Source organism: Barbus barbus (assembly GCF_936440315.1).
Source record: "Barbus barbus genome assembly, chromosome: 5".
In the NCBI taxonomy this organism is placed as follows: Eukaryota; Metazoa; Chordata; class Actinopteri; order Cypriniformes; family Cyprinidae; genus Barbus; species Barbus barbus.
The window spans coordinates 26,436,033-26,462,894 of record NC_136733.1 but is presented as its reverse complement, the minus strand read 5'-3'; the positions used below and the strand labels follow the sequence as shown (position 1 = coordinate 26,462,894).

The window sequence follows — 26,862 nt, the reverse complement described above, 5'->3', positions numbered from 1 at the left end:
AGAGTTTGTGTGCGAAACATGTTTTGTCCTGTAAGACAACTTCACCTCACATTATTGTTATGTGTTACAGTAAAAGTACCCTAATGGTAATACAATTTGGGAAGAACGAAATAAAAGTACGTTAATTTTGAATTATATAGAAAGTCAGCAGCTCGTCAGTCAAGAAGGGAGCGGCTCAGTAAGAATGCATTGCTTTTGAGATCGTGACTCAATGTCTCTCACGCCCTGAAAAAGAAGGTGAGGAGTTAAACCGGACAGAAGCCCTCCTCGTCTATTACTTTGTAACGCGAAGGTAAGACCGAAGACTTAAATGTATACAAAAACCGTAGGTAGAACTAATTATAAATATTCGTTTAATTAACGTAACATTTGCATTGGGTATACAATTGGTGGCCAGCATATTTTAAAGGCAGAGAGAAGTGCTTTAAATTACTGCAGTCAGTCAGGAATCAGTGATAATACGACAGACCTGGTCAAAACTTATTAAATCGAAATTAATCGAATCTGAACTGTAAATGTGTTTGTTTATAGAATCTGCCCAATCAAAAATGTCAGACTTGTGGGTAAGTAAAACTTTGCAAACGTATGCACTCCCAAAATGATATTGCAGAACATTGCTGAAATCAAATTTGCTGAGATTTAATGTCTGGAATTGCAGGATGACTTGGAGAATTTTGCTCGTGCCCCCTCTTCTTCCACAGCAGCGGTAAATAATTTGTTTTAGTCCATCTTAGTTGTATGTGTAATTTAATACATTTGCGTTTGGCCTTGAATATTTTATATTTTGAAGGTAATTTATTTACAAACCAAGAAGACTTGGATAAATGTTGTCCTAATGGAACTTCCCATTAAACAGCCTATTAGACTTTTGGCTTTTTAAACAACTGTAAAAAAAAAAAAAAAAGGAAACATTAAGTTTAATCAGTAACATTTAAAGAGTAGCCTAAATAAAAATGTACTTGACCTGTAAGAAAACTTTTGACTTAAAACCATAGTTATTGAGACACAGCCCTTGAGACAAATTCCCAGAGTGACAATTTATGTATTTATTTTTTACTGCTCATTCTTCTTCAGCCAGGGGAGAGAGGTACCATTAAAGCCAAGGCTAACTTCAACGTCAGTGAAGATGTTACAGCTCTCCATAAAGCAATTGAAGGCATAGGTACATCATTTACTGTATTGTATTGTGCATGTAATATATTCCCATTTTCTTCATGTTGCAGTCACCTTATATATTGTATGTTCCATCAAACTACAATAATTTCACTTACCAGGTACAACTGAGAAGACTCTGATAGACATACTGACTCACAGGAGCAGCAGTCAGAAGCAGGCTATTTCAAAGGCATATGAAGAAACCACAAAGAGGGTAAATCTGTGTCCTCTTACTGATACTCATTTGAATGTTTGTTTTTGTGTTCACATGAAAACCTGGCTAATTTGTTTGTCTAGATTCTTGTTAATGACCTAAAAGGCGACACCCAGGGCAGCTTAGAGGACCTGCTTGTCGCGCTCGCAAGACCGCCTGCAGTTAATGATTCTAAATGGCTAAATACAGCAATCAAAGTAAGATATGTCTCCTAATTTTCCCTTGTGGAATAATGCTACTCCTGTACAGTGTTCTGAGTCAAACTTCAGTGATTTATGTGAGCATTTTGAATGTTTTGTACCAATGTGAGGCAGATTTTTCTTTCTTTATTTATCGTGACATTCATGGGTTGTTTTTCAGGGGGCAGGAACGGACACCAACATCCTGATAGAAATACTTGCCTCACGGACAAATAAACAGATCAAGGAGCTGTCTGCCGCATATGCTGAGGGTGAGATGAGGAATCTGTTGTAACAAAATATGAAAGTTACAAAAATGTATAATTGCCTTCCGTTTGCCCAATAGAAACAAAGAAAACGCTGATGCAGAAGCTACAGACAGAAGTTTCAGGAGATTTTGGCAAAGCAATCCTTCTGCTGGCTGAGGTGAATAAATACTCATGTATAGCAGTTTATTGTAATAAAGGCAGCTCTGGAAATTAATGATGTTTCTCTCATTGTAAGGGTGCGAGGGATGAAAGCACCAATGTGAATGCAGACAAGGCTAGAGAGGATGCAAAGGTATAGGAAACTCATTCCATAACTTGAGGTCCTCTTTTATATAATAACAGATCAGGATCCTTTTTCATTAGGTTTTACTAAAAATTCATTCTGTGGCATAAATGTATATTTTGTGTTCAAAAGTTTTTCCATCAAAAAAGCATCAAAACATATTATTTCAAAGCATACTCTTTCACAAAGTCCTCATTTAATCTTGCTAGTCACAATGAAAATGTACATAAACACCTCCTTACCTTAGTCTTTTACCATGTTTTCATTTTTATTTCAATAATTACGTCTTAAGGTGTCCAACATTTTAGTACGTTAAAAAATAAATACGAGCTCACGTTGTGTCAATCACGTTTACACACTGCCTCCGAAACTTTCGTCCGTCAAAAAAAAATTCGGATCAGGTTCGATTTTGCATCCGTTGCATGTATTTTGATAGGAAAGGATGGGGAATATGAAAAAAACTGAAAAATTAATGCGAAAATTTTGGACTCAGTGTGCAATGATCTTTACACTTGATTCATCCATTGTGGGCAGCAAGTCAAAACCAGTTCACATGAATTAAAGATGATGTTATTTATATGATTAGTTGTGTTCTCTGCGTCCTCCATAGGCCCTCTATCATGCAGGCGAAAAGAAACTGGGAACTGATGAGTCCAAGTTCATTGAGATCCTCTGTAAAAGGAGCATCCCTCACCTGAGACAAAGTACCAATTTAATCATCCAAATATATTCAAAGAGTTTCACATAGAAACTGAAATGGCAGGTGTGTTTTGAATAGAATTGACATTGCTGTCCTGTTACAGCAATATTGGAGTATAAAAACATCAGTGGCAAGACTTTGCAGAAGAGCATTGAGAAGGAAATATCTGGGGATCTGGAGGAACTGCTGGTTGCCATTGGTACAGTCATTTTGTATTTATACATTATAAATTCAAATACACAAAAATCACTTGGAATTTGATGCAAAATTTACTTCGATGTTTTTAATCAAATACACTTTTTTTTCTTCAAGTAAAGTGTGTGATGAGTACCCCTGCATACTTTGCTGAAAAACTCTATAAAAGCATGAAGGTACAGATAGAAACAGATTATTATCTGTCATTGTGTTTGTACAACACTGATGTTTATTTGTGAACCTGCAGGGAGCTGGTACAGATGAAACCACTCTGACCAGAGTAATGGTCAGCCGTGGAGAGCTTGACATGCTGGACATCAGAGCTGAATTCAAGAAGCTCTATCAGTGTTCACTCTACAAGGAAATAAATGTAAGTATTCTCCACCGAGGTATAAACACTTTAGGACAGATTCAGGCCGTCTGCCATTCTTCTTTACAATATTGAGTCCATAATCTTCAGGTTTAGTTGAATAATGTCCTTGAGATATCATAAAATCACAAATGATTTCACTTTTTGTTCTTGTATCTGATGTTGTGGTACAGTCTACTGATTGTCTCTGTGATTATGACTATGGGTGATTTTGCTGTTTATTTATTTCAGTCAGATGTATGTGGCAGCTATAGTGACTGCTTGAAGATGATCTGTGGAGGAGAAGACTAACAAAAGAACCTCCTTGGGATATTTTATAATTTGGTTTCATTAATAAACAATATTTCCAGCTTTCTTAGGAAATATATCACTTATATTTACAGTTTACTGCAGATAAAGGTATAGAGTGAGATTCATACCGATTTATGATAATTAAAACATACTTTTTGTTTTTGTCTAAACCAAAACTTTTAAGACTTTTTGGTGGTGAATGGTGCCTCACAGCAGCAGACATGACTTGAAAACATGAAACATTAAAATTGTGCTAATGAATCATGTTAAAATTAGAAACTAAAATATGCATATTTTACGGAATTCCATCTTTTGGTTGTGCATAAAGTATTAATTGTTTGTGTTTTTGTCCTTCATTCATTATGTGCATCAGCAGAGTGTTTTAATCACTACAGATTTGCTGTCAATCTGGTGACTCCACTGAAATGCAAAAGGATCTGTTATTTTAACACCGATCAACAAAATAATTTTTTTTTTTCATAAGGGTTTCAGCTTTTTTTTTTTTTTTGGCTAAGTCTCGAACCGTTTTTGCTAAAAGTTTCAAGTTTTGAAAATGCCAGGTGATATCATTTATGACAGGCTATAATAATCAAGAGGATGTTTGTATCTGTACCTTTTAACAAAGAAATAAATTAATAAACATATTCCACAATGTGCTTATATTTAATGCATGATTATTTCATCTATTATCAGCTTAATTTTACAAATTTTTGTATAAAATATATTATTCATTGCCAGAAAACCTAAAACCACGAGATATTTTAGTGTGTTTTAGATGTAGGCTACAATAATATTAAAAGCTGATATGGCCTTCATAGGGGTTAAATGATCACTACAGAATATTAAGAAAATAAAGTGCTATTTTCCTATTGAATCAAATGGTAAATTACAGCAGCGCGTTGTTCGTGAAGGGAGAGGCTCAGTTAGAATGCATGTCTGTTGTGAAAATGACACGTGTCGCACACGCCCTGAGGAAGCAGGTGAGGAGAAGTTCAACCGGACAGGGGACACGTTCAGTGTTGATTTATATCGCAAAGGTGAGTGCAAACTGAATAATAATTAAAAAAAGATATATATATATATATAATCGTAGGTAGCACTTTCAGAGGCAAGTCTTAGTTTGATAAACAACTTCGCATCTGCTTTTGATATAGAATCGCAGCAGATATTCGAGATTGAGAAGGCGGTAATGTGATTGCTGTAGTCTCTCAGGAGTTACTAAAACGTTTTTGTCAAAGCTTATTTTTCTGTTATCGCTGAGTCTATAAAATCTGTTTATCTTTGTGAAATATAAAGAAAGTGAAAATGAAAAACAATGTAGGCTACTTTATGGGTTCTGAGCTGAAATATGAGTCTTTTATCACACTAGAATTCATCAAAAATGGCAGACCTGTGGGTAAGTAAAATCTTAAAGCTACATTCAGTCATATCTGTTAAGTAAAGAGTGAATTTGAAGAGCGTTATTATTTAGGCCTATTTAATTATTTTCTTGTGTTGCAGGAAGACTTGCAAAGTGTTGCGAATGCTGCTCCTGCTTCATTCACAGCAGCGGTAAACAAACGAACAACTTTGTGTGTGTGTGTTAATATGTGTGTATAATCGGTTCTACCCTTTCGAGAGACTGGACTGTGACTAGCTGTCTAACATTTAACTTTTTTTTTTTTTTTTTTAATATTGATTGATTTATTGATTGGTTTGTTGGTTGACTGCTTATTCTTCTTCAGCCAGGGGAGAGAGGTACCATTAAAGCCAAGGCTAACTTCAACGTCAGTGAAGATGTTACAGCTCTCCATAAAGCAATTGAAGGCATAGGTACATCATTTACTGTATTGTATTGTGCATGTAATATATTCCCATATTCTTCATGTTGCAGTCACCTTATATATTGTATGTTCCATCAAACTACAATAATTTCACTTACCAGGTACAACTGAGAAGACTCTGATAGACATACTGACTCACAGGAGCAGCAGTCAGAAGCAGGCTATTTCAAAGGCATATGAAGAAACCACAAAGAGGGTAAATCTGTGTCCTCTTACTGATACTCATTTGAATGTGTGTTTTTGTGTTCACATGAAAACCTGGCTAATTTGTTTGTCTAGATTCTTGTTAATGACCTAAAAGGCGACACCCAGGGCAGCTTAGAGGACCTGCTTGTCGCGCTCGCAAGACCGCCTGCAGTTAATGATTCTAAATGGCTAAATACAGCAATCAAAGTAAGATATGTCTCCTAATTTTCCCTTGTGGAATAATGTTACTCCTGTACAGTGTTCTGAGTCAAACTTCAGTGATTTATGTGAGCATTTTGAATGTTTTGTACCAATGTGAGGCAGATTTTTCTTTCTTTATTTATCGTGACATTCATGGGTTGTTTTTCAGGGGGCAGGAACGGACACCAACATCCTGATAGAAATACTTGCCTCACGGACAAATAAACAGATCAAGGAGCTGTCTGCCGCATATGCTGAGGGTGAGATGAGGAATCTGTTGTAACAAAATATGAAAGTTACAAAAATTTATAATTGCCTTCCCTTTGCCCAATAGAAACAAAGAAAACGCTGATGCAGAAGCTACAGACAGAAGTTTCAGGAGATTTTGGCAAAGCAATCCTTCTGCTGGCTGAGGTGAATAAATACTCATGTATAGCAGTTTATTGTAATAAAGGCAGCTCTGGAAATTAATGACGTTTCTCTCATTGTAAGGGTGCGAGGGATGAAAGCACCAATGTGAATGCAGACAAGGCTAGAGAGGATGCAAAGGTATAGGAAACTCATTCCATAACTTGAGGTCCTCTTTTATATAATAACAGATCAGGATCCTTTTTCATTAGGTTTTACTAAAAAATCATTCTGTGGCATAAATGTATATTTTGTGTTCAAAAGTTTTTCCATCAAAAAAGCATCAAAACATATTATTTCAAAGCATATTATTTCACAAAGTCCTCATTTAATCTTGCTAGTCACAATGAAAATGTACATAAACACCTCCTTACCTTAGTCTTTTACCATGTTTTCATTTTTATTTCAATAATTAAGTCTTAAGGTCACTGCACACTGCCTCCGAAACTTTCGTCCGTCAAAATTCGGATCAGGTTCGATTTTCTGCGTTTTTGCATCCGTTGCATGTATTTTGATAGGAAAGGATGGGGAATATGAAAAAACGGAAAAATTAAAACAAACATTTTGGACTCAGTGTGCAATGATCTTTACACTTGATTCATCCATTGTGGGCAGCAAGTCAAAACCAGTTCACATGAATTAAAGATGATGTTATTTATATGATTAGTTGTGTTCTCTGCGTCCTCCATAGGCCCTCTATCATGCAGGCGAAAAGAAACTGGGAACTGATGAGTCCAAGTTCATTGAGATCCTCTGTAAAAGGAGCATCCCTCACCTGAGACAAAGTACCAATTTAATCATCCAAATATATTCAAAGAGTTTCACATAGAAACTGAAATGGCAGGTGTGTTTTGAATAGAATTGACATTGCTGTCCTGTTACAGCAATATTGGAGTATAAAAACATCAGTGGCAAGACTTTGCAGAAGAGCATTGAGAAGGAAATATCTGGGGATCTGGAGGAACTGCTGGTTGCCATTGGTACAGTCATTTTGTATTTATACATTATAAATTCAAATACACAAAAATCACTTGGAATTTGATGCAAAATTTACTTCGATGTTTTTAATCAAATACACTTTTTTTTCTTCAAGTAAAGTGTGTGATGAGTACCCCTGCATACTTTGCTGAAAAACTCTATAAAAGCATGAAGGTACAGATAGAAACAGATTATTATCTGTCATTGTGTTTGTACAACACTGATGTTTATTTGTGAACCTGCAGGGAGCTGGTACAGATGAAACCACTCTGACCAGAGTAATGGTCAGCCGTGGAGAGGTTGACATGCTGGACATCAGAGCTGAATTCAAGAAGCTCTATCAGTGTTCACTCTACAAGGAAATAAATGTAAGTATTCTCCACTGATGGTATAAACACTTTAGGACAGGTTCAGGCCGTCTGCCATTCTTCTTTAAAATATGCTAGAAACCTATTAGTACACCACTAATTTGGAGAATTTGACATAATCCATTCTTCATATCTGACAATGACCATATCTGTGGCACTATATTCCATGCAAATGAAACTAATTTTAGATGAGTTTTGTATTTGATGTTATGATGAGTGACATTGCTCATTTCTATTTCAGTCTGATGTGTCTGGCAACTACGGTGATTGCTTGAAGATGATTTGTGGAGGAGAAGACTAACCCAGAAATGCTACTAATGATGTCCTGTTTGGTTATTTTGCAATGTCTGTTAAATGAGTACATGTAAATGTAATATCATTTTTTAAGCTTTTTCAGAAAATATGTAGTTTATGTGGCTGGTTTACTTGCAGGTAAAGGCACAGAGTAATGATTGCTGTTTAAAACATTCCTGTTTCTTTGTCGAAATTACTCATAAGGCTAAATTACTCAATAGCAAGTGTGCAATGACAAACACTGCAAAATATACTGCAATGTTGGAATTCTGATAAATCATGAATATTAAAAACAATAAAGAAATTACTATGAATATTCCTGCATTTCAGTTTTTGTTCTAATGAAAAAATAAATTTAGCATATCACTTTTTTGTCCTTTTGTCCTTTGATATTATTTGGATCGGCATGAGAGCTTTTACATGTTGTCTGGGCAAAATAATGTATAAAATTATTTATACCACCTATTGGTTTCTTAATCATTGTCCCAAATGTCACTCTGTTCTTTCCATATCTGTTTCTGCTTCTATAATTTCATTGAATTTGCCTGCTGCACGTTAATTATCTCAGTATTGATGGCAGTTTGCCAGATGTAAATGTCATTAAGAAAAAAATAATTACCTTCTAATAAGGCCTTACTCTTACCATATGGTTCCTGCTTGAACTGTTCATTCTGACAGTTACCCTTTTCATAGCACATTTTAGGTTATATTGTAGGCAGATTTTCCTGCAGATCATATAGACCTATACCTACTTTTGGTAAATAAATAAAAGATCAAAGAACAAAGAGGGGGGAAATTGGACCTTGGTTATTTTAATAAATATGACAATGGATTCTACTTTTAATTAGAAATATGATAATTATGCAAAATCACAGCTCCCAAAAGTGTTATGTAATAGCCAAAATCATAATTTCACACATTTTGAAAAACATAACCAAGATATCTGAGTGCTCTTGCGATGCGCGCAGCGTTGAGTCATCTGCTCATGAAACTTTGCACAGTCAGGGGAGTTGATCTGTATTGAGGTGGAGAAGAGCCTGAGGGAACAGAAGATCCTCATTAATCCCATGTAATAATCCCAGACTACAGTTCGTCCTCTTCTCTCCATCGACCTACATCTGTAGCTATTATCAGATAGCTGTCACATTTGTACAAGCAATATATACATTTGGTTTAGCCCTTGATATTTTTCTTTTCTGGATATAAAAAATTAAACCGGTCATGATTTGCTTGCGTATGTTCTGCAATTAATTGAGCGCAAATTAATAATTTTTTTATATGTTGAATTGCATATATTAATACATATTTTCTGGGATGAGACGGCATCTGCTCATTTTGCAATGTTTGACCATTAGAGGGCAGGACATTTGCATGAACTGAATAACAGACGGACCTGAGGAGCCTCAGAGGGTCTTGTGTTGCCCACTCAGACTGGTTAACATCATGTGACTGTCTCAATCTGATGTCATCTCTGCCAACATTATTTATAAGTGCTGAATCAGTGTTCTGACTGCACATAAATTAAATTTAATTACGAGAGTCATGTTTGAAATGTGTAGGGTATTGTAGAAAAAAAGAAAATCCTAACTTAAAAGTTTTTTTCCCCCATTTAAAAAAATAAGATGATGATAACAATATCAAGTAAATTGGAAATAATTTGTTATGTAGGCCTAATTTATGGTTTTATACTTCCGAGAGAATATAATATCATCCGAAGGCAATTTACTGTGCAGAAAATCTTGAATTGGGTTTAAAATAGGGCCTGAAACTTTGACATTAGTTAAATTAGGTCCCTGGTCTGTGTGACTTTGTTATTTTTAATTATTGTTATTAAATAACCATCCAAATCAAATAGGCATGTAATAAATAAATATGAATGGTAACAAGGTCAAAAATTTAGACCAAATAACATCAGTAGAGACTAGCAAATGATGGCTTGTAGTTAAACCTCATATTTCAAATAACTTTAAGAAAAATGGTTGTTGCGGTTAAAATCGATGTCAACACAACATAATGAACCCTTTGAATATACACAATATGATACATACAATATAATATATACACATACATAAATAAATAGAATGTTACATTATTGTGTAATAAATATTGCTAATTAAAAGTAGTTTATTTGTCTATTTCATTTCCATTTTACTTTTCAAGTTAAGTTAATTTTATGTTCAATATTTTATCCAAAAATACTCTCTCTCTCACACACACACAAACAAACATTGGATTTGTGCCTCCAGTGCTTAAAAAAAACATGTGACTCAAACGTGTATCGTATTGGCAGAATGTGCCAGTTGCACTTCTTTAGCACCTCACACTCTCAAACAACCCATTCGCATTTCAGCGGACTAACACATTGGTTAAGATCTTTATCAAGCAAACTGCTAAACAGACAGTCATTCGTTTCATCCCATCAGAGACGAGTATCTATAGGACGCATCTCGCTCACACCAATCATGACAATGGGAAGGAATCGGACAAAAACAAAGTTAGGTTGTCAGACAGGCGGATTGGGCAATAACAAACCTCCCACCAATTCTACGGCGAGTCACGAGAGTTCGAACTTTATCAGTGTGACGGGGGACTTCCAGAGCACGAGGAAGCACTCTGCCGTTTAAAAAAAAATAAAAATAATAACCGACGCTGCTCGCGCAACATCCGAAACCTACGCTCGGAGGATTTCTGGGTTATTTTTGTACTGATACATTTGACTATGATACACGGTGACCTGTTCAAGCAGATAGATGAAGACAGTCAGCTAGCGAGCAGTAGGAAGTGGCAGTAGTCATCGTTTAAGAGTTTCGCTAGCGTAGCTTCCGCCTAACACACCCACTTTCTGCCTGTTTGTTGTTCACGTTGGTTTCAAATAGCCTGGACTTCAACCAACTTCGGCTTTTCGCCGAACACAAAAGCATGCTTTGGCTGAACTGAGCGTTTCGCCGTTGTTGTTAGCCAGCTCCCGTAATACAGGCTCGCTAGCCCGCCGCAACTGGAGTCGGCCTGAAAACAGCAGCGTGGACGCTATCACTCGTGCTGTTGTCACTCATTAACGTCAGAACGCTGCCCTGTCGGTTTACTTCTATGCAGTAGCTTCATCGGGCTTTGGAGGAAATAAGGAAGCGTTCAGCTACGCCCTTCTGCGTCCCTCGAGCACTGAAGTGCCTGGCGCATATCGGGAGAGCATCTCTCAGCATGCTGGACAATAGAGCTGAGATGAGCAGATTGGATTTTTAAGCGTCTTTGGCGTGTTTGGAACTGTTCGTTTGGGGAAGGCGGGAACACAAGAGGCAAGAATGAAGAAGTTTTCGCGTATGCCGAAGTCAGAGAGCGGAAGTCTGGGCGGTGGATCTGGGACTGGAAGCAGCAACTACATCGGGAAGGTGTTTGCTGTCGGTCGATGCCAAGTGACGGTGGAAGAGCTGATCGCTGAAGGTAATGGGTCCATATGTTTGGGCCACACACATAACGAGTTGGCAAAACTTACTGGTGAAGTTTATAAGAGCCCCCCAAATCCCCCAGACATGTTTCATAGAGCCATAAGCAGTTCAAGGAGGATATATCAAGGTAAACATGCGGTTACTACAGGTTGCACCTCGCCATATCCATGCTTTGAGTTCTAACAGTAATGTTGTTCCTTGCCATAAAAAGAGGAACTAGCTTGGTGCTTGCCCTTCCCATTAATTCATAGAGAGAGATGATGCTTTCATATAATCTGATGTCATTTAATGCCTTTGTCACTGTTAATGATCAAATTGTTTTGGATCAAGAGGTGTGGACTGACCAAACCAAACTATGAGAGAAACTGTCGGTGCCTTACGTCTTGTCCTTGTTTAACTTTTAAGCACACGAGTTTTAGTGAAAGCTCAGGCCCTTTTCAAACATGTAATTGTTTTATTTTCCAACAATTACTACAATTACCTTTGCACAAAAATACATTGAGATAATAAAACAAAGGTTATCACATCTTCCTTCTACAGGCCACAGTTTTTAGGGGTTCAAGCACGCAGTGCTGAAACCCTATTGTATTTGTTAGGATTTTTTTTACTATTATTATTATTCCGCGCTAAAACTGATCGTGCAGCCCAAACCGTAAGGCCTAGAGAGCTGAAACTTGGTCAGATGGTAGTAGTCCGGCCGTTTTATCAGATACAAAGGCTCGTCCCAATCGGGGGCGCTACAGCGCTAAAAAAAAAATCGGACATTTTTGGCCATAGCTCGTAAACCGTTTGTCGTAGACTCAAAAACTTTACATCGTTGCGATCCTTCGGTTAGCACGAACAAATATATGCGAGTTTTTGCTCTGACGCACCGTAAAATTGACCTATATCCCAAACATACTTTTGCGAACTAGTCCTAGGTTTATCGCCCGATCGGAACCAAACCCCTGCAGGAATATTCTAGCCATCAACTTCTCTCAATGATGCATAATTTCATTCTAAACAAGCATGCAAAATTTAAGAGAGAATGGGCAAAAAATATCACTTTAATAGTTATAAAGCTTAAAACACAGTGTTGTATGATAAATTCCAATTTATAACCACTAGATGGCAGCGGAAGACCAATAATAGGCTTATTAAACACTAAAACGGTACTGTTAATAGGTTTTCTTATGCAGATATTATAAAATCACTGTTATAACATTTAAAATCACTTTTAATTAAAGTTTAACGTTTTGTTCATATAGATATGTCAGTTTTTCCAATTTTGCCATATGATCACAGAGAAACCTGAAAATGAGACACAAACTCTTAAAATCAGAAGACTTATAAGTTTTGTCACCTATCATCACTTGTTTCAAATATCTATATCTGCAACAAAATGTGTATGCATGTATGTCTATGTATGTGTGTGTCTGTGTAAATATTCTTATACAGTATTAATATACTAGTTTAATCATTTAATTTCAGTGTGTCTGTATGTGTGTTGTGTGTCTGTGAGCCTATTCTCCATTTTGGATGTTTAACTGTCAGCCATACATCCAAGTTAGCCAAGACCACCTTAAGTGCTTGAACCCCGGTAATTGCTGCTTGCAGCTATATTTTTTATTATTTATTTTAGTTACACTATGAGAGATTTGAGTAGCTTGATGTCTTGATAATCTCTACCGGACAGCTATAAACATTATATGGTGAAAATCTCAGTTGTTGCACATTTTATTTATCCTTTTCAACTGATCTTATTTTTCAGTATATTGTTGTTTGTTTTATTGTATTGTTTTGCTCAGCATCGTCTAAAATGCTTGATCATTCTCACAGTTTTGTCATGTAATGTGACTGTAATACAAGTACTAGGGTGTTTGTTTCCAATGCAAATGTTGTAAATTCTGTGAGTTTGACTGAACGGCAACTTGACAGCTCCGAACTTGCTGACTGGGCCGCACAATTATATAATTTGCCGTAGGTGCAAAAGTTCACCCTCACAAACTAGTGTTGAATTTGAAAGGTGTTTTTATTTTAAATTTTCTACTGGGTTGGTTTATTTTAATTTTAACATTCTCATTCACTTACCCTCATGTGGTTACAATGAACTTCACTTCTTTCTTCTGTGGAACACAACAGAAGGTTTGTTGGTAGGTATTGAAGAGTGTTGGTAACCAAGTAGTTTTGGTGAGTACTTTTAATTTCTCCAAATATTAAATTTTATGTTTCACAGAAGAAAGTAAGCCATACATGTTTAAAAACTACATAAAGGTGACTAAATGATTACAGATTTTTCCTTTTTGGTTGAACTGTTCTCCAGATATTTGTAATGTATATTTTGTGTCATGCATGGGCATGTTTTCAGTACAATACACACCCCTTTATAGCTATAGTCAACAAACCTGACAAAAGACAGACAGTTATGAAAATGTTCTGTTTTGAATGTATACTGTTAATTTGACTGTCTTAAAGGGATAGTTCTCCCATAAATAAAAGTTCTATCATTTACTCATCCCCATATTGTTTTAAATCTATGTGACATTCCTCTATAGAACACGACAGTAGATTTTGGGCAGAACAAATGTTATTGTGTGGAAAAAGACTGATATGCATAATTCCACAAAAGGAAGTAAATTATGACAGGATTGTACATTTTGTTAAAATCATATCCGGATTATCTGCCTGCTATTAGAGTAATGGATAGGTGGTTTATGGCCCTTTTGTTGTTGTGTTTGACCAACTGTTAAAAGGTTGTTGAAACAATGCAGCACACCATCCTGTGATGGAAGTTGCTGCTTTTGTGTTTGCTCATTGAGCCTGACTGTTTATCCCTCCTGCATGACCACAATGCTTTGTTATTATTGTTCCAATAAATTATTCCAAGCAACTCATTAGAGACAGCTGGGGAGTTGGCAGAGGATGCGTTGGCATTTGGGCTAAGGGCTACGATTCTGGATAGGAAGGTTTCATTTGCCCCGATTACAGTAGCTCTCCAAGAGCCTTTCTGTGTGATTGTTATATAATGAGATGATATATGAGGCCCTTGAATGAAGCCTCTTTTAGTTTTGAAATGCAGAAGTGAAATGCAGTGAAACAGCTGATTTCATCTGTTGGGACAGAATAAAGATCTTTTGTGTCTGTAAATTGCCAGAGTAATTTAGTGAGCGTTCATTGTTTTCATGCATGTTAAATGCAGAATGCATCAACTTAGCTTTGTGTGGTCACCTGCACCTTTCTGTCAACAAGCCCTGGAAGGACTGCTTTCTTTTGCCAACAAACCTGGTTGTGACTTGATTGTTTTGCCCGGTTTCACTTCTTAATGTGACTGACAGAATCCGCTTTGGTCTTTGATCTCTTCTATAACAATATCTGTTGGAGTCAATTGACACCAAACTGATTAAGAGCGGTTCCTAATGTAAGGACATTCTACTGCACTTTCGATTGGAACATTATTGGACTGACCTTGAAAGAGTCGTGTGTGGAGGTGTTACCCCACTCACTGAGCATGTGCTGGGTGAATGACTGTGTTAAGAAGAGCCACTCTGATTTCCTTATCTCCTTACTTCTCTGCTATAGGGCCTGTATGTCCTACTGACTGTTGAGGGCATTGATGAAGGAGAGTTCAGTCATCTGTCAACCCTGACATTTCAGCTTTGGTCTCTTGACATATGTTGAAACGGGCCTCTGTTGTGTTTAGTTGCTGGAAACGGTCTTTTTAGTTTCTCAGCATCGAGTGCATGGGTGTTGGCATCTTTCAGTGTCAATACAGGCCTAAGCAGTTTTATTTTTTTGGCCTTTTCACTTGTCGCATGCTCCGATACATTAATAAATATGACCTTGTCTCTTTCTTATCAGTTTAAAGGGGACCTATTATGCAAAAATCACTTTTATAAGGTGTTTGAACAGAGTTGTGTGGCCGCAGTGTGTGAAAACAACCCTCCTATAATGGTAAAAATCTCACTCATTTTTTTTATAATCTAAAAAAATCATAAACAGTCTCTCAGAACGAGCTGTTTCAGATTCTCCCTCTGTTCACGTCACCGAGGGGAAAAAGTCCCACCCATTTGTGACGCTGCCCTATAAGCATAAACGCAGCCCTGAATGAGAAGCTGTGGTCTGTCTCCGCAATTAATGATTACTTGCTTTAGCTGCTGAGATATGCAATGTCAGCGCCAAAGAGGCATTTCAAGTGTTGTGTTTTGGGATGCACTAACGAACATAGGAGTCTCCATAGACTCCCTCCATCTGAGCCGCTGATGACACTGTGTCACGTAGTATATGCACTTGCATTTCATACAATCGACTATTAATTGGATTTGAATTCAGCAAGAGTTTTAAGTCTAAACATCGTTATGAAGTACAGTTTGTACAATACTCTTGTGTGTGACTGTACATGTTTCAGAGTTTTGTGACCATTCTTTGCCCATCCTCGCTATTTCCAGCACTTAATCAAGCCACTCTTCTTTAATACATGAGGACGTTTTATTTCACATGTCATTGCGTTTGCATTGTCTCTCGTGTTGAGTGCACCGCAACCATTGAAGTATTCCGTTTCTACAGCGACTCAATTGATGCACATCGTTCTCTTTCTATGAAACCCGCATTCACCTGCTCTAACTCTGTCGTGACATCAGCTCTATAGCTGTTTGTCCGAGCATTGCTATTCTTTCCCTTTTACTGGCAGCATTTAATCAAATGGCTTCCCAACTCATTTTTGTGTGCGCGATGCACATTATTTCTTCTGCGCGGCCACGCGCGCACTCAGCTTAGAGGGAACATTGCGTGGGAGCCCTGTATTTAAGGTAGCCCGTCGGGCAGGGCAGTAATACATTTTGGTAGCCCAACTGCAAAACACAATAGCCCCGGGACGTCGGGCTAGCGATTTTGCGAGCCCTGTTATCTAACTGTGATTTAGCTCTAATCCCTTTGTCTAAATCAGTATGTTGCTGATTGCATGTGGTGAATGGTCTTTAGCAGTTGTTTTGTGTTTTGTTTGGCATATGACCAGATCCACTTGTCATCCTGAACAATGAAGACTGTTTAGACGGCAGAGTGAGACTGCAAACTTATTATATAGATGTCTTTTTAGATTTTATTTATATTGATGGTTGGTGAGAGGATGAGGAATTGTAGCAGACAAATGTCCTACCAGAAAGTAAATAAACTGTTAGAGGGCTCTACTCTTACTTTTCTATTTAGGAGCACTTAATTTAATTTAATTTAACCTAATTTAAACAATTTAGGAGCACCTTCAAATCAGTAATCAAAAATGAACCTTCCCATTACGAGGTGATATTTGACTCCTTAAAGGGATTTACAGGGAATTTTGTTTTTACCTTTGTAATGGCATTTTTATAACTTTATTAAAAGTATGTAATTTTTCAAATAAAAAAAATATAAGCTTTTTATCATTTCTAATTAACACAACAGAATAAAAACAAGTAGAATAAGATATCAATCAAATGAAATCAGAATTTAAGAAATAAATTTGCATTACAGAGGTGGTACAGAAGAACACAAGTGGCTTGTAGGTGTATTTTCAGATGTTTAATGAGGCTCAGAGGTTGCATAAGTGCAATTAAATTCAATACAATTTTGAATGTAGAAATATTAACGGATTTAAATGACAGAAAAGATACATTAAAAATCAAACTGAAACTGCCGATAGGTGGCGGTATGTCACTGATTTGATCACTGAATCATTAATTTAATTAATTAGTTCGAACGGCTGATTCATTCAGGAATGAAGTACGTGACTGTCTTTGTGAATGGGTTATTGAATCATTGACTCACTAGATTAATTTAAAAACGCAGTTCATTCATGAACGAAACACCGCTGTGTTTGAATGGATATGCACAGCGGCTTGGCTTTGACTTTGTTTGAAACAATTTTCGCTGATGATAGAGCAAAATAAGGCAATAGTGTTGTAGTCAGACAATATAAGTCACTTAACATTAACTTCTTGTTTAACGAACTGTTGTATTAAATCAATATCACATTTGCAAACTCCCTTAATAATAAGCTGTCACTCATCTTAGTTTATCGCGATCTCACAAAACTCGAAGCTCCTTACACTGCACAATGAATCTCTTATTTGCACTGTCTACACGTTTTTTTTTGTTATAATGAGAGGATACGTCTTTGACACATTCAATGCTGCAAAAACACGTAAGTACATTAGAAACCTTTAAAGCACACTCAGCGCAAACACAAATATGCTGATCGGGTCAGTTGCAGTGGTGCTCCTAAATATTTTTCATAGTCGTACGCAGTAGTGTTTGGTCGCACTGTAGAGCCCTGTGTTAATAGCATACACCTCAAATTTTTTATTAAACGCTAAACAGTTATCCTGTCTTTCTGGTATGTTCTATGACAATTTCCACAAGATGGACAAGTGGTCTTAAAAATAGAGGTTGCTTTCTTGTTATGCATTGCATGGGGTGTGTACTTGTTGATGTCATGATTTTGAAGCTCTTCTCTGGAATGCGGGAGCAAATGATCACACATTCCTAAAGGAAGAAAGAGCAACAGAGAGTGCATGAGACTCCCTTGTATCTAAACAGTTAGGCGTAGGGCTGGGCGATTTTGCCTAAAAAAAAAATCTTAGATTTTTAAAGAGAAATTCGAGTTTCGATTCGATTTTCGATTTTTTTTTTTTTTCCAATGCACTTAAAAAATGACTGCAGGCATCAGATATAGTGTCAAAAGTGCAATTTTATTGCTATGATTGTCCTCAAGAGTTAAAATGCGTAGAATCCCAAAACAAAAAGTAAATGAGGCTCTGTCATTCAACAATTTCAAGCTTTAACCCAAGTTTAAGCAAAAGTGCAACAACTTCACAGTAGCTTAAATTTTCTGTTCAAGAAATCAGATAATTACAAATTTTGTAACATAACATTACAATAATAAAAAAAAAACTCTTCTCAGTATAGTGTGAATATAAAAAATGAAATATGCCTGTGGCAGACATATAGCCTGCTCAAAGAGTGAACAAATGTAAACTTTTATCTATAACAACAAAACACGTGCTTGTTAGATCTCTGAAACATTGTGCATGCTCATTCTAAACATTTTTTGCAAGAAAGATGAGCCTGTCCACAACCTCTGGCTTAAGGCAGGCCCGGTTGCAGGTAACTATTCCCCCACCCACACTAAATACCCTCTCTGAGGGGGCACTAGTGGCTGGAATAGAAAGATATTTTTTAGCCTTGGAAAGTTGGACTGATGCAGCTTCCACCATTCAAGAGGATCTGTGTCTGGCTCTATGTCTGGAATAAGGAAATACGTTGCAAGCTCAGTCTCAATTTTTGTTTTCTCAGATTGTGGTTGTGGCGTGTTGGATGGTGCACTGTTTTTAAAGAAGGCACCCAGAGTCATTTTCTTTTTTGGTGGGGTGTTCTCTTGAACAGCTGAGGGACCAGCTTCCTCTGTGGTAGAGTTGCAGAGAGCAGAGATCTCAGACACCGCTCTTTTTTTGACAACTTCCAGTTTGCTTGCATCAATGTAGGTTGTACGGAACCTCGGGTCTAAAAGTGTGGCCATGTCCAAAAGTTCCTCTTTCTCCAAATCACAGTATTTACTTTCGAGGTAACGCATGATGTTAGCTTTGATTGTTTTTGTTAGCTCCAAATCTTCCTCCTCTGGCAGGAGGAGACTTGTTTTAAACAAATGCAGAACTGGTTTGATGCATGACACACTGACATATGATTCCCCTGACAGTGCATCAGTGAATCCCTGGAGAGGTTTCACTGCTTTGTTGGTGGCTTCTAATACTTCCAAATCTTGCCACGTGGGAACAAGATGACGCGTTTTCTTGTCCGCACCCAGGACACGAGTTATTGCCTTCTCTTGCTCAAGAAAGCGCTCAATCATCTTTTGACGAGACCCCCAACGTGTTGGGGATTCTGAGATCAAAAGATGCTGGGGAAGTCCAAGCTCAGCCTGCACCTCTGTCATGTCTCGCCTTTTTTTCCAGCTGTAGGAGAAGGCTGATACAGCTTTTTTGCAAACCCCTATGGCCCGAACGATCCTTGGATCCTTCACACCATTCTCTGTAATGAATGTGAAAAGATATTTAGTATATTTTTGTCACTCCAAGCTTAAACTATATATTTGATTACGTGAGTTTTCAAAATTGTTTTGTACTTTTATCACAATTTTAATAGCTGTAACACAGTTTAATACATAATGTATAATGAATGCAGATTAAGGAAAAGTCAGGTTTATTTATGTAACCCAGTCTATGTGTGTAAACCAGTTGAAATATATACCATGTTCTGGCTATTAAATTATGAGCAAACAGTACTTTACAACGTGCAAGTATGTGCACCTATTTATTCTTACACCAACTCTTACCTATAGCGTTGTGGAGTCTGTGGCCAAAACACTGCAAGCTGGGCCAGTTGTTGTCCTTAAGGGCTTTTATGATGTTGGTGCCACTATCAGTTGTCATGCAGACGAGTCGTTACTCCGAAAGTCCCCAGGAGCTGAGAGCGTCTTTTAAGCCATGGGCAATTATGTCAGCAGTGTGGTTGTCGGGGAAATACGCTGTCTGAAGGCAGATGCTGCGCAGAGTCCAACTAGTGTTGATGTAGTGAACCGTCAGCCTCAGATATGGCTGCATCGTCCGGCTGGACCACAGGTCCGTTGTGGCTGAGTAAAACTGCATCTCCTCCAGCTCACTGCGGATCTTTTCCCGAGTTGTATTGTACAGGTGAGGCAGCGCTACATCGGCGAAATACTTGCGACTGGGGACAACGTACCTCGCATCTAATACTTTCAGCATGTGATTAAAGCCTCGCTTTTCGACAGAATAAATTGGCAGCATGTCTGTGGCAATATAAAACGTGATCGCCTCTGTAATCGCTTTCCATCGCGCTCCGTTCTTATCATAAGGCACACAGTTTGTAAAGCTCTCAGGAAGTGTAGTTTGCTTTTTAGCAGGTGTGCTAGAGGAGCCGTTTTCGCTACGGAGCCGGCTGCACTTCTCCCATTCTTCGGGATGTTTATTCCTCAGGTGCTGGAAAAGATTTGTTGTACTGCTGCTTCCAGTAGCAACAGCCTTGAAACATATTTTGCAGCAAGGCTTCGTCTGTGTTTCGTCTGCTGCATCAAAACCAAACCATTTCCAAATTACGGAATTACCTGTGCCTTTCTCTGGAAGTAGTTCTCTGCTACACGCTGCCATGTTGTTTTGACTGTGTTACGCGGGGCGGGGGCTGGCTCATATCACGCTACGGTAACCCACAATGACGAAACGCGGAAAAGTCCGAAAAAACTATTGTGGCAAAAAACTCGAGTTTGCAAAATAAAAATCGTTTAAACTACAAAATCGATAAATCGATTAAATCGATTTTTTGCCCAGCCCTAGTTAGGCGTTATTGAGAGAAGCACTTGTTCCTGTGGACTTACTGAACTGATATTCACGAGTCTCTAATTTGTTTGAAAATATGCTTCCGGTCCACTTTTACTTTATGAGAAGTAGTTGATCAGTGTTGTAGTTATGAAGTTGGGTAATTGAATCATTGACTCACTAGATTCATTTAAAAACCCAGTTCATTCATGAAACACTGCTGTGTTTGAATGGATATGCACAGCGGCTTTGCTGGGACTTTGTTTGAAACTATTTTCTCTGATATAGAGCAAAATAAGGCAATAGTTAACTACTTTTTAGGCATTGTGTTTTGTACGTCATTAAAACTGCGACAATTGGGTACTTTAATGTCATTATTCTCAGGAAGAAGCACGTGTGGAGGCGCAGTGTTGCCAAGTCCGCAGGGCTACTTTAACACTGTTGCCGTGGGTTGTTTTTCATGTCTGCGGTTTGAAGCGACCCCAATAACGTTATATTTAGCCCCCGGAATGCGAATTGTATTGGGGAACCAAGCCAATATAGGCAGCAAATCAGAATTGGGCATCAAGACCTGCAGTGTAAACGAGACCTTTGTTGATTAGGTCAGGCTGAATGTTTTTTCTTCAGCCATGTGTTGCCTCTGAAACTAGAAACTAAAAACGCTTAAAAACAATGTAAACTAGAGGAACCTATGTCTGTTGCAAAACATCTTGCTGTCTTTTCACCATTGTAATTCAAAAGTACTGCGTTTTTAAGACACTGACAGTTTTATTTATTTAATTTTACTTGACTTGTGACCTGAGGCTGGATTCTGGACCATTTTGCTGTGGAGTATGTGCTAGTTTCGAGTGCAGATACATTTATATTATACAAATGACCATGTTAATGAATGCAATTTGTCAAAGGAGTTCTGTATCACTTTACTGTATGTTCTTGCTTTCACTGACAGTGAAGAAGTATTCTGCTTTTCTGATTTAGTTTTGTTTCTCTACATTGAATGCAAAAATATTTAGTAGTAGAAGGTCAGCTGTTAAATTAAGAGTCTCATAAAATTGCTCAGAGAAATATTGGTTTACTGGTAATAGATAAATTTAGCTGAAGGACATTTCTCTAGGGGTTACGTTTTTGCTAAAAATATGCAGCACTTCTAAGTGAACGTTTTGTTGTAATCAAGTCTGTGAGAAAGAAAATTAAGACCATCCGTAAAGTTCCAAAAAAGAATGAAGTCAACCTCATGTTGCCATCAAGGAGGTTGTTGCAAAGTGCAGAATCTCTAAGCTTCTCACCAAAAGCAGACATCTCTATTTTTAGAAGGTCAGCCTGTACCAGAGATAAATTTGTGAGCATCATTGTGGTGTAACTTGGAGGACTCAAGGGAAACTGATTAGGCAGTGTTCTTTAACAGATATTTGTGAGCTGCATGTGGGTCGTTGGTGTCTATGAAAGATTCCTCTGTTAAAATAAGATACGACTTCCAGACCTGGGGGATGTCAAGCAGATGTGAAAAGAGAAAAAAAGACAACAGGAGAACTGCTGTATTATAGTGGCATAAATTGTTATAAATACATATTCAATTTTACTGAGCAGTTATAATCTACTTTGTTTTAGTGGTTTTAGGGTGCAGTAAAGAGCAGTGCATAAATATCTGATGTATATAAAATTGTCAACAACTGGAAATATTGATGTTTTTAAGCTATATTGCCCAGCTCTGTGGAGTCATCAGTATTTTTAGAGATGTTGTATGGAATGACCCAGAACAAGCAGGCAAATGTCCTCTGTTTGCTCTCTTATGCACAGCAGAATCAGCATTTGTGATCGTCAGCACATCAGGCTGCTGGTGGGGGGGATTCCATTTCTGGCTTTATTATTGGAAAGAAGGTCTAAACATGGGCTAGATCTGCAAGAACATCCCTGTGGACAATTCAAAACAAAAACATTTTAATTTATATTTTAATTAATGAAAATTAAACAAATCTTTTTTTTGTTTTTTTTTTTGGGAAAATAAAGGGGATTTAATATTACAATTAAAACATTGAAGACATTTTATGATTATTCCTTAAGGTTTTAATAATTTTAGTAGGCTATTAAGTAGGGCTGTAAGAAAATATCGATACACATGAGTATCACGATATTTTGTTTGGCGATACTGTATCGATTCTCAAAAACGGAATATCGATATTAAAAAAAAATAATAATAAAAAATCATACAGGATTCATGGCAGTTGTTTAGTTTTGAGTTCATATCCCAACCGCTAGAGAGCGGTCTTCATCTCAGAACTTAAACAGTGACAGGAAATACTAGCATTAGGCCACCACTAATGTTAGAGTTAATATAGTTCGCTGCCAGTAATGGAGGATGAAAGAATTGTTCCAGTTCCCGTTTCGGTGTACAAAGCTGAAGTGTAGCGTCATTTGGGCTTTTGTGGTAATGTCCGCCCTGGGACCACGGTGCGAGCGCCACCTCGGTTCCGCCGCTTGCCGCGGGCGGTATAGTGTCGCTGCGCGGCTGCAGCTTTCTCTCGTCTTGGGGGCGTTTTGTGCAGTTGGGACGGTACTCGTGCCGCGTTCTGGCGATTCCACGCGGAACATAAATACAATCTGAAAAACCTGTAAAATCCAAGAAGAAAGGTTTTGAGACTGTTCAATATCTTTATTTATTTTTATTGTTTTACAATTTTGTTTTCTTTTGGAATCCTGTAAGCAATTTATTTTTCATTAATACTAAGCGGATTTATTTTTTTGTTCAGATCAAAATGTTATGACATTGTATATTACAATTGTAAACTTAAACTGTGAACCTTTAAAGCAGGGTTTAAAAATATACACTCACCTAAAGGATTATTAGGAACACCTGTTCAATTTCTCAATGCAATTATCTAATTAACCAATCACATGGCAGTTGCTTCAATGCATTTAGGGGTGTGGTCCTGGTCAAGAAAATCTCCTGAACTCCAAACTGAATGTCAGAATGGGAAAGAAAGGTGATTTAAGCAATTTTGAGCGTGGCATGGTTGTTGGTGCCAGACGGGCCGGTCTGAGTATTTCACAATCTGCTCAGTTACTGGGATTTTCACGCACAACCATTTCTAGGGTTTACAAAGAATGGTGTGAAAAGGGAAAAACATCCAGTATGCGGCAGTCCTGTGGGCGAAAATGCCTTGTTGATGCTAGAGGTCAGAGGAGAATGGGCCGACTGATTCAAGCTGATAGAAGAGCAACTTTGACTGAAATAACCACTCGTTACAACTGAGGTATGCAGCCAAGCATTTGTGAAGCCACAACACGCACAACCTTGAGGCGGATGGGCTACAACAGCAGAAGACCCCACCGGGTACCACTCATCTCCACTACAAATAGGAAAGAGGCTACAATTTGCACGAGCTCACCAAAATTGGACGGTTGAAGACTGGAAAAATGTTGCCTGGTCTGATGAGTCTCGATTTCTGTTGAGACATTCAGATGGTAGAGTCAGAATTTGGCGTAAACAGAATGAGAACATGGATCCATCATGGTGGTGGTGGTGTAATGGTGTGGGGGATGTTTTCTTGGCACACTTTAGGCCCCTTAGTGCCAGTTGGGCATCGTTTAAATGCCACAGCCTACCTGAGCATTGTTTCTGACCATGTCCATCCCTTTATGACCACCATGTACCCATCCTCTGATGGCTACTTCCAGCAGGATAATGCACCATGTCACAAAGCTCGAATCATTTCAAATTGGTTTCTTGAACATGACAAGGAGTTCACTGTACTAAAATGGCCCCCACAGTCACCAGATCTCAACCCAATAGAGCATCTTTGGGATGTGGTGGAACGGGAGCTTCGTGCCCTGGATGTGCATCCCACAAATCTCCATCAACTGCAAGATGCTATCCTATCAATATGGGCCAACATTTCTAAAGAATGCTTTCAGCACCTTGTTGAATCAATGCCACGTAGAATTAAGGCAGTTCTGAAGGCGAAAGGGGGTCAAACACAGTATTAGTATGGTGTTCCTAATAATCCTTTAGGTGAGTGTATATGGTCTTTTTATAAAATACATTTTATATACACTTAACTAAAGAATCCTGCAAGCACTTTAATCTTTCCCCCTTTACTCGTACTGCACAAAAAGTGGTTCAATAACGTTGAATGTTACACAGACTGATTATTGCAAATGCAGATCCCAGTGTGTTCTGGTTAACAATTTTAATTTATTTATTTACTGCTAAGGTTTGAATATGGCGATGTGCTCTTAATGACAGCTTTCCTAAAAAAATATATGCTATTCTTAAAATAAGAAATATCCCAATATATCGCCTTGCTTAAAGTATCGCAATATATCGAATCGCAACCCCTGTATCGTGATACGTATCGTATCGCCAGATTCTTGCCAATACACAGTGTACAAGTACATTCTACTGAACAATAGGAATATATTTCTACCGCAATGTCTACAATTTAAACCCGAACTTTTATTTTGATGGGTTGCCGTGAATACCTTTACATTTCTGTGTGTATATGATATGAGGATAGTTGTACTCAAATGAAATGGTCAAATGCTCATGAAGTGACTCTCAGAGCAGTGGAGATGTCGTTCATGTATTTGTTTATGCCGCCCCCTAAAGATAATGGCAGGGGAAACACTGCTCTAAATTGTTCTGATAGGATGGCATGTAGAAAAGTAATAAATAGTAAATGCAAGTGTTTTTTTTTTAACACCATTTTTAACACCAATGCCATTAATTCTGTGAAGTAGGCCATTTCTTTGTTATATAGTTTGTCTTGCTCTTGCTTTAAAATGTTTTATGATGTTCCATAAAATTACTATTACAAATATAATGTCAGCACTTCAAAAGATGGTCTTAAAGTTGACACACACTCATGTATGCTCTCAAACTCTCACTGAGCCATGGGAAGTTTAGCTTTTTATTTGCATCCTGTTGGGTTTCATCCTGTTCAACATCCTGTTAATTTCTTAATTTCCATTCTGTTAAGTTTCATCCTGTTCATTTTCTTTCCATATAATTAAAGTGCCTGAGCTCCTCCAGAGCATATTTCTCAAAGTCTGGTTTACCTTTGTTTAGAAATGCTTAAATATGTTTTGGAATTTTTTAAATGGGAGAGAGTTAAATGGGAACTTAATACAAATGTCCCAAGTGATTTCACCTATTATTGCCACTAGACATTGTCACTACAGCCAAAAAAAAAAAATTTCATTATTTCCTCATCCTTATGATGCGCCAAACCGGCTTGAATTTTCAGAATTTCAATTTTTTTGTGGAAAAATCTTAAAGGATTAGTTCACCCAAAAATTAATATTCTGTCATTACTCACCCTCATGTTGTTCCAAACCCATAAGACCTTCTGTCATCTTCAGAACACAAATTAAGATATTTTTGATAAAATATGAGAGCTGCGCTTGCTGCTGCTGGGACACTAAACACCGTCGAGCCGCTCTCGACAGTCGCAGTAGCACGGTCTCGTGTTGTTTCCACCAGCGTGGCAAATTTTTTTCATCACTAATTGATGGATGCCCGAGGCCTGGCCTGCGTCTGAACTATGATGTAAACATTGGCCCGCAGTCCGGCCCTAGTGGCATAAAAAAAAGTCAGGGCCCGTCGGGATTATTAATTATTTATACTGATTTATTGTGTTGGCTATATTTTGTTCCTTTGTGCAGTGGCTCAGGAGATGAGTCTTTGAGTCTGTATACATGTCAACAAGCTGAAAAAAATAAAAACAAAGTTTTTTGAGATAATGTAATCTTGTTAAAACTGTTTTCATAAAATTGGTATTGAAAAAAGTTCAGGAACCGGTATCGAACTCAAGGTATCGGTATCGATATCGAACATTTTTGAACGATACCCAGCCCTAGGTCTGACCTTAGCTTTGTGAAACCATACTACATAAAACATCTGCACACAAAAAACACAGCAAATGGGCTGAATGAGAACTCTGGTTCAGGTGGCGCTTATGGAACAACAGCCATACAGCTTTTCCTTGGTTGCCACTGTAAACAAAGCAGCGCTGTGAATTCAAACACTGCTTTAATATGCATTGTGCAGAGGCGAGATAAAAGAAAATACCATCTAAACTTTTCTGAACAGTCAGTTCCCCTCAGATATACATCCATGTAAACCCCAACCCCTGTTGTATCGTGATTCGTGTAACATCTCAGCTGACTTGAAT

At 37.8% G+C, this 26,862-nt stretch overlaps 3 protein-coding genes across 6 annotated transcripts in view; all 3 read left to right on the top strand.

The window, feature by feature from the left end:
* The first annotated feature begins 43 nt into the window (after positions 1 to 43).
* LOC306870359 (annexin A3-like) lies at positions 44 to 4,317 on the top strand. 3 transcript variants are annotated; one of them, XM_079417586.1, is made up of 14 exons: positions 44 to 292; positions 532 to 563; positions 659 to 706; positions 1,075 to 1,162; positions 1,275 to 1,369; positions 1,453 to 1,566; positions 1,730 to 1,820; positions 1,895 to 1,974; positions 2,053 to 2,109; positions 2,711 to 2,804; positions 2,904 to 2,999; positions 3,113 to 3,171; positions 3,243 to 3,365; positions 3,597 to 4,317. In XM_079417586.1, exons 2-14 carry the CDS (start codon positions 549 to 551, stop codon positions 3,654 to 3,656), a joined length of 1,020 nt encoding a protein of 339 aa, XP_079273712.1. In that variant the 5' UTR covers positions 44 to 292; positions 532 to 548; the 3' UTR covers positions 3,657 to 4,317. The 3 variants fall into 3 exon arrangements, with proteins under 3 accessions (XP_079273712.1, XP_079273714.1, XP_079273713.1); XM_079417587.1 differs by having other exon boundaries at positions 270 to 325; XM_079417588.1 differs by lacking the exon at positions 1,453 to 1,566 and having other exon boundaries at positions 178 to 292.
* A 294-nt stretch (positions 4,318 to 4,611) lies between these two features.
* On the top strand, positions 4,612 to 8,378 carry LOC306869830 (annexin A3-like). The gene is made up of 14 exons (XM_079416754.1): positions 4,612 to 4,693; positions 5,026 to 5,052; positions 5,157 to 5,207; positions 5,381 to 5,468; positions 5,581 to 5,675; positions 5,759 to 5,872; positions 6,036 to 6,126; positions 6,201 to 6,280; positions 6,359 to 6,415; positions 6,966 to 7,059; positions 7,159 to 7,254; positions 7,368 to 7,426; positions 7,498 to 7,620; positions 7,862 to 8,378. The coding sequence occupies exons 2-14, from the start codon at positions 5,038 to 5,040 to the stop codon at positions 7,919 to 7,921; spliced, it is 1,023 nt and encodes a 340-aa protein (XP_079272880.1). The 5' UTR covers positions 4,612 to 4,693; positions 5,026 to 5,037; the 3' UTR covers positions 7,922 to 8,378.
* Positions 8,379 to 10,490: 2,112 nt separating this feature from the next.
* The window catches only part of LOC306869956 (BMP-2-inducible protein kinase-like), a 38,702-nt gene continuing 22,330 nt past the window's right edge, over positions 10,491 to 26,862 (top strand). For both annotated transcript variants that reach the window (XM_079416928.1, XM_079416929.1), the window contains exon 1: positions 10,491 to 11,352. In XM_079416928.1, the coding sequence (XP_079273054.1) occupies positions 11,214 to 11,352 (139 nt within the window). In that variant the 5' untranslated portion in view covers positions 10,491 to 11,213. The remainder of the gene's footprint in view (positions 11,353 to 26,862) is intronic.

Bases quoted from the DNA above. Each gene is read 5' to 3' on its own strand.
- LOC306870359 (XM_079417586.1), top strand. The intron at 707-1,074 runs GTAAATAATTTG...ATTCTTCTTCAG, and splicing joins CCTCTTCTTCCACAGCAGCG to CCAGGGGAGAGAGGTACCAT. The intron at 3,172-3,242 runs GTACAGATAGAA...GTGAACCTGCAG, and splicing joins AACTCTATAAAAGCATGAAG to GGAGCTGGTACAGATGAAAC.
- LOC306869830 (XM_079416754.1), top strand. The intron at 6,416-6,965 runs GTATAGGAAACT...CGTCCTCCATAG, and splicing joins AGGCTAGAGAGGATGCAAAG to GCCCTCTATCATGCAGGCGA. The intron at 7,060-7,158 runs GTACCAATTTAA...GTCCTGTTACAG, and splicing joins CATCCCTCACCTGAGACAAA to CAATATTGGAGTATAAAAAC.